Consider the following 7,782-nt stretch of genomic DNA (forward strand, 5'->3'; position numbering starts at 1 on the left):
GCGGCCCCGCGCGCCTCCCGAAGGTCAGGGACTCGCCTGCCTCCGCTAGAGGGAGCGCGGGATACAGCAGTGCGGGGGAGGGGAGGCCTGCCCTGGCCAGACGCCAGCGCTGCTAGGAGCCGCTGGCAGGTCTCGCCCCGCCCGCGTCTGGGCCCGCCCCCTGGGTGTGGGATGATTGACTTGAGCCTGACAGCCAATCGGACAGCGTTGGTGCGGGCCCGGGGGCGGGGCGGCGCCGGGCCGGCTCCTGGAGCGGAGCGATATTTACGGCGCGCAGCGAGCTGGAGGAGGCGGGCGCAGCCGGAGCTAGCCGCTGGCGGTGTCTGTGCGCTCTCGCCTCAGCAAAGCGGCCGGCCGTGAGGGAGTGAATCCGAGAGCTCAACGCGGAGTGCGGCCCGAGCGGAGCAAAGGAACCGGTGTCCGTAGAGTCGGCCGGCCCTCTCGTTTCCTCGGCACACTCTCCAGGCGCTTTCCATGCTCCGGACGCTGCCTGTCCCCTCGCCCCGTCGCTGACGGCGCCCGCCTCCCTGGGCTGCACTCATGCACTGCGCGCTCCGGGAGTCGTAGGCTGCAGTTGCCCGCGGCCCCGGGACCGGCGGTGGCTCCGCGGCCGTGGGGGCGTCAATGGATCGCCATTCCAGCTACATCTTCATCTGGCTGCAGCTCGAACTCTGCGCCATGGCCGTGCTGCTCACCAAAGGTGGGTGTCCGCCGGCGGGCAGGGGCGCGCGGGGTCCCGGGCGGCCGCTCTGCGAGCCTTTGAAGCCGGTTGCCTGGGCTTTGTTAGCGGCGGGCGAGGCTTCCTCCCGCGCCAGAGCCCGCAGGTCACGACAAGTTGCTTGTTCTTAGAAGTTGCGGTGGTGACTTCGCGGCCGACTCGGGTCGGTGTCTCGGGCCCGGCTCATGCAGGGGCAGTCAGACCTCAGGGCAAGTGGTTGTCAAAATGTTTGTGTAAGTCTGTCTGTAGTGAACTTAAGAATGTTTGCGGCCGGGGAGCGGGGCAGTAGTGCGGGCTCGGACGCCGCCTCCCTGCCTACCCCGGGGCGGGGAAGCCCTGGAGGAACCGCAGACCCCTAACCTCAACTGCGTCGTGCCTGGGCGTGTGTCTCTTAGTGAGTGTGTCACTCTCTTTGAATCTGTTTCTGTATTTGAATATATCTTTGTATTTGAATGTGTCTGTTGTGTGTCTGTATTTGCATATGTCTCTCTATCTGAGTCTGCCTTTGTATTTGAATGTGCCTCTGCTCATGAGTGTTTCTTTAGTCTCTCAGTGAGTGTCTTTGTGAACCAGCGAGTGTGTGCCTCCCTCCCTGGGGGTAGGTGTCCGGGTGTGTGTTCCGTGTGCAGGAGTATACGCTGTGTTCTTCTGAGTGGCTGGGAGGAGAAGGCTCTGTCAGTGGTCCCAGTTCCCACTCACTTCGTATTTCACAAATACTACTAAAAAGCAAAAAACAAAACAGCGCTTAGCTTATTTTCCTCCCCTGCAGACTTTCACCTTTTAGTTTGAAATAACCCAGACTCCATCTAGATCTCAGTTTCCCCACCTACCCTGCCATGAACTACACATACATTTTTTTTTTTTAAATAGGAAGTGTTGTTTAGCTTTGCACCCCCCACTTTTCTCTAATTGCCATGTAGCAGGCATGAGGTTAAAGGATAAGCCAGCCCAGCAAGGATGATGTGCTACAGTATTTATTTATTTTGGAAGGAAGGGTTTAATTAACCCTAAATAACAGCCTTCTCAGCCCGAGAGGGGAGCCTCCTGGTCCTATCAAAGGCGGGCAGAGCAGGGAGGGACTGAGGCTGACATGAAGTCACAGATACCGAAACTATGTGCCTGATAATGATATAATTAGGGGATCAGAGATTTCTGACTGCTGCTGACTTCAAAAGCTTTACAAGAAGCCAGCAGTCTCTCCTGTAGCCATCTTGACTAAAGCAGACATTTTTGTTTAATCACTACATACAGTAAAAAGAGAGGGGGGGGAACAGAAGAGCATTGTTCACTGTTTCAAAAGACCAGTCGCCTTTCTGGCCTTTTGTATGCCACAGGAAGAAACTTTATGAAACAACAGAAATATAGTTTCAATACAGTAATACAAAAGTTAATTCAACTTGCTCAAATGTGGCTCCAATTTTTTAAAAAAGTCGTTAGAACTTTTCTAGTTACCTGTCAAAATTTTATTAGACTGTTTTAGGTCATTGAAAATATAGTATGTTAAATAGGCTCTCATAAACATTTAAGCAGCATTTCACTTGCATTCAGTTTTTTCTTTCTTCCTGCATGAGGTCTGAGGTGAATAGGATCAAAACAGACTTTTAATCTGTTTTATTTCAACCTTAAATCTCTATATGGGATTTGTCAGACCAGGGACATGTAGTTATCATCAATCACATAATACCAGTGAGCTTTATGCAAAAAATCAAGCTGGAAAGAGGAGAAAACCTCTGCAAAGCAAGCTCCTATCTTGAGGGTCTTCCTGGAGAAGGGTCTTGGGCCCAGACCCAGGACAGGGAGTGTAGATACAGAAATTTAGAATAGCAGCAAGACCTCCAGCTTTGGACCGTTAAACTCAGCTTGCCAAAGATCTACATGTAGTTGGCTAGTCTTTTTAGAACTGAAGCATTAGCAGCCTCTGGTGAAAACTGAGCATGCCATACGGTGGCCTGGAATTTGGACAGATAATTAAATGAGACACCTTACTCAGGCATTCACAGAGAGGAGTAAAGGTGAGGGTAGGAAGAGGGGTTTAGTTTCAGAGTGGCGGTTTCAGTAACTAGACAGAACTTCAGATTGGGAAGCGGGAGAGAGGCGTGTGCATTAGTTTAATTTACAGTAGCTTTAGCTGTGGCATGTGACAATGACTGGAGTCCACTGGGTTGGAAATCATACTAGTGATAACTCTGAGACCCAGATTATTTCAACTGGAAATTGATGTTAAAAGCCTCAGATCTTACATTGCAGCAAAATGTTAACAGTGACTCACAAAATAAATTTTATAAAGGAAACTTTAATCACTTCCTGTAGAAAAATTTGAGGTTTCCTTAAGGATTTTTCATTGAACCAGCAGAGGATTTTCAGATTCAGTGTTTCCCCTTTTAGATCCCATGTTGAATTACATGTAAAACTGGGGAGTTAGGGGGAGGAGAAGTTAGCCTTGCAGTTTTTACATTCTCCCCTCCACCCCCAGATTTATGACTTTCCATTTGGGCTGAAAGAAATTGACTTTGGCAAGCAAACCACTAATTGTAAACTGCCTAGTTCCTGTTTTACAATATACTAAAAGCTCCTCTGCATGAAAAGATCTTTATAGGCAAAGTTTGCCTTTTCTAGAGAGGTTGCAAATAGCTGCCCAGTTTCATAGTTTTAAAACCTCCTGACTGGAGCAGTTTCTAGATTGTTGTGTTTCTAGTTAATAACTTTATAAAGTGTTAGCTAAAGCTCTTAAATCTTGGCACAGCCCTTCGAGGTAGTAAACAATTCAGTAGTTCCGATCAAATATTTATACTGACAAAATAAAAAAGCCTAGCAATTTCATTTTGTATGGTCATGTAGGATTAATTGAGTAAATGATGTAATTTTACCTTATTGTAGGAGAAATTATTGTGATTATTATTTTCCCTCACAAACAAAAGTATTATTTTTAATTACTAACTTAACAGAAACCTAAATTGAACTTTGATTCTCTGCTATTGGGGTTAATACATTTCTAAAATTTTATTTAACTGGGTTGAAATTAAAGTACAGGCTTACACAAAGGGCTTTCCCAGTCTTCATGGTCTACTGTTGTAAGCTCTCAGCTGAATATTCTAAAAGTGCCTTTGAGCTTGGGATTTAGCATTCACTTAAGCAGACGCATTATCTGGTCTCTGAAGCAGTTTGATGCAATTTCTCATTGTTTTCAGGTGAAATCAGATGCTACTGTGATGCTGCCCACTGTGTGGCGACTGGCTATATGTGTAAATCTGAGTTGAGTGCCTGCTTCTCTAGGCTTCTTGATCCTCAGAACACAAATTCCCCACTCACCCATGGCTGCCTGGACTCTCTCGCAAGCACAGCAGACATCTGCCAAGCCAAACAGGCACAAAACCACTCTGGCACCGCCATACCCACATTGGAATGCTGTCATGAAGATATGTGCAATTACAGAGGGCTGCATGACGTTCTCTCGTCTCCCAGAGGAGAGGCCTCAGGTAGGTAGCAGCGCTTTCTAACCAGAATGCTTGCCTGATCTATATAGTTTTGTGACAGCCAAGACTTTGTATGTCTGCTATTGATTTTGTTGTTAATCTAATTAGAGACAGCAGAGGGAGAAGAATGGCTGAATGCAAAGATGCATCTCTATTGAGTAGCTTTTATGTCTGCTTGAGCATTAGATGTCTGTCTACATAATAGGTTTTGCCTGTTTTTTCAAGTTGGAAGACATTAAAAGACCACTAATACTCTGTAATGAGAGTCTGTAAACACATGTTTTTGTAATCTTTTGCATTGTTTTTGCAACATTTATTTCCTAAATATTTTTGACTTAATTGTAGGCTATTTATTGGGGTGCCTGGTTTAAAATAGATAGATGAGCTTGAATATGTACAGGAGGGGTTAACATAGTTTTGCTTGTGCTCCTTTAGGACAAGGAAACCGGTATCAGCACGACGGTAGCAGAAACCTCATCACCAAAGTGCAGGAGCTGACTTCTTCCAAAGAATTGTGGTTCCGGGCAGCAGTGATTGCTGTTCCTATTGCTGGAGGGCTGATTTTAGTGTTGCTTATTATGTTGGCCTTGAGGATGCTGCGAAGTGAAAACAAGAGACTGCGGGATCAGCGGCAACAGATGCTCTCCCGTTTGCACTACAGCTTTCATGGACACCATTCTAAAAAGGGGCAGGTTGCAAAGTTGGACTTGGAATGCATGGTGCCGGTGAGTGGGCATGAGAACTGCTGTCTGACCTGTGACAAAATGAGACAAGCAGACCTCAGCAACGACAAGATCCTCTCCCTCGTTCACTGGGGCATGTATAGTGGGCACGGGAAGCTGGAATTCGTATGACCGTGTCTTATCTGAACTGAGCTTCTTGGACGCTTGAAGGCCTTTGAGTTCCGCTGGACAGGAGCACTTTATCTGAAGAAAAACAAACTCACGTAATCAACTTTGAGAGACAAAATGACCTCTGCAAACAGAATCTTGGATGTTTCTTCTGAAGGATTATTTGCACAGACTTACATACAGTCAAATGAATTTTTTGCTTTGAAATTATAAAAAGCAAAGAGAAGACTATGTACACACTGTTACCAAGGTGATTTGCATCTGAGGGAGCTGGAATGAGTACCTAAATAAACTAAAATGTGTTCTATGTAAGCTCCTACATCTTGATTTATTGTAAAGATTTAAAAATATATATCTATATTTTTGTCTGAAATTGAGCAGTGTCTTGTCATAAATTAAAAACTAAGTGGGACGTGTAAGACACTACATGTTAACTATATAAATGAAGAACTGTTGCTCAGAGTAGGGTCAAACTATAGGATTTGGCTTGGTCTTCCTTCCTTTTGTTTCAAAAACAAGACCAAACTCTTGTTTATTCTTACATGCATATGTGTAATTCTCCTACAGCATGTAGAATATCTAAATGGACTGCCCATCATTTATTTAAGTGTCTTACCCACATTTTTTGTTTGGATCATTCTGTTTTTTAACTTTTATCTAAGAGAAATCTTAAGCATATTTATACCAGGTCAGATAAGATTGATCTGTTACTGAAGTTGCCTTAGCAAGCCTACTATTACTTATCAACTTGATCCACTTGCTCTTTAATACTTTTAAATATGTCTACCTCCAACCAGGAAAAAACAACTAAAGTAAACTTATTTTGGTAAAGTTAGTCACTGCCTACTTCTACTGTTTACTCTGTCTCAAACCGAATTAAATATTTTGGACTCCAAGTTAGCCAAACTGTATTGTACCATGCTCCCAGTTTTCAAAACATCTTTAAACATAGTGTTATACTAATATTTTATCTTATTTTGACTTCTGAAATTTTAGAAAGGTTTTCCATAGTGAACACTATATATCAATTGAGATTTAAATAACACACAGTGCTGCTAGTTTTTCTTGCCCAAATGATCCTTTTATTAACATAACCAAACCTAAGCCACTAACTTAATACGCCAGTGTTTCCGCTCCTGTAGGACTTTCTGTCTGGCAACACTGCCTAGCCTGAGTTTAAACCCATGTCACATTTGTGTACCTTTCTCCCCAAATGGATCTTTTTAATCAAATGAGAATAATTTGCCATGTAGGGTTTTCCCTCAATTCTTTTGTATATTGGAAACTTTTGCTTAATTAACCTATTGCCTACATATTTGAGTATGGGGTTTTCTTTTATGAATATTATAGAGTTTTTTAAAAATATCGTCTGGAATATTTTATGACGAGTATAATTTGGGTCCCTGAAGACAGATGCAGTAGCCAAGCTCATGGAAGAATCTGGATTGAAAGGACTAATCTAAAGATGAGTACTTAGATTATTTAATAGTTAATAGACCACAGCCCAAATAAATTAGGCTATGGAATAAATATGCATCTTAATAAATGACATATTTGTTTTGTGCTTTTTGAGATTGACAGTTTGTGCATTCATGCCTTAACAATTTATGTGTTAAGTTTTATGTGTGTCAATTTCTGAGGGAGACAAAGAATTGTTTTTAACCTAACTATTGATCAAAATTGCCATTGATAAAATTTCAAGTCCTCACCTTCGCTTTCTAACTCTATGTCAAAGTATAGTTTTTCCACTTAGATTAAAAGATTTGCTCCTATGCCTTCTCATTTCATGTACAACACCATACAAGTTCAATGATTCTTTAATTAGCCAGCCTTTATTTCACTCTGTAGAGTTATTTCCTTCTGCTTGCCCTGCTATTCTCTATTCATTCAATTTCTTCCAAATATCAGGTAACAAAGAATTCATCAATTCATTAGGGAATATAGCAATGAAGGAGTTAAATTCATGTGCTTAGAAACACTTTGAAATCCATAAACTCCATATTCCAGGAAAGGCCTGGGTCCAGGCTAAAGTTAAAATCACACAACTTGAATGGAAGGTAAATGCAGTGTCTTCACTTGGTTCTATGTTTCTTCATCTGGGTCTTGTTCTTTATACTGTAAATTCAAGAAACTGTTTGCATCTCCCTTTTCGCTGGGATGGTGGCACTGTGCCCGTGCTCTGTCAGACTGGGTGTTCTGGTGCTCATGTTCCAGCCATTTAATAGACTGGCCCTGTCTCTTTTGCTAATAACAATCCTCTTCTTTTAAATCCTGTCATTCATTTAGCATTTGCACATGTCTTAAAGTCAGATCTAGGCATAACTTAGCCTTTCAATGAAAATATTGCAGGTTTCCCAACTTTGATTTTTACTAAGAACTAAATAGAGTTTTTACTTTTGCTTTCCTATGAGAGTGTAAAAGTTGCCAAGAATGGAGATAAAGGACCCTTCATGAAATAACTACCTACCTGATTCAGTGATGTAAGAATGGTAATGACTGCTTTATTTGTTTTTCCCTCATAGACATGTTTACTGTTACTTTGAGGTGTCAGTACAAGGCTGGGCTAACCAGGAACAGCGCTTGTTTAATATTGACATAAAACTCCCCCATTTCTAAGTGTAAATTTGCCCAAATCGAGACAAATGGGACCAAATTTGCCATGTTTTTGTATCTACATACCTTACATTCTATCCCTTTTAAAAAAATTGATCTGAACATGGTTATGTCTTTTATGTTACTC

At 42.7% G+C, this 7,782-nt stretch overlaps 1 protein-coding gene across 1 annotated transcript; it reads left to right on the forward strand.

The window, feature by feature from the left end:
• The first annotated feature begins 271 nt into the window (after positions 1–271).
• Positions 272–6,812, forward strand: BAMBI (BMP and activin membrane bound inhibitor). Its single transcript, XM_080679391.1, has 3 exons — positions 272–700; positions 3,907–4,194; positions 4,627–6,812. Exons 1-3 carry the CDS (start codon positions 625–627, stop codon positions 5,043–5,045), a joined length of 783 nt encoding a protein of 260 aa, XP_080535517.1. The 5' UTR covers positions 272–624; the 3' UTR covers positions 5,046–6,812.
• The last annotated feature ends 970 nt before the right edge of the window (positions 6,813–7,782 follow it).

This window comes from Plecotus auritus (assembly GCF_963455305.1).
Source record: "Plecotus auritus genome assembly, chromosome: 1".
Taxonomy (NCBI): Eukaryota; Metazoa; Chordata; class Mammalia; order Chiroptera; family Vespertilionidae; genus Plecotus; species Plecotus auritus.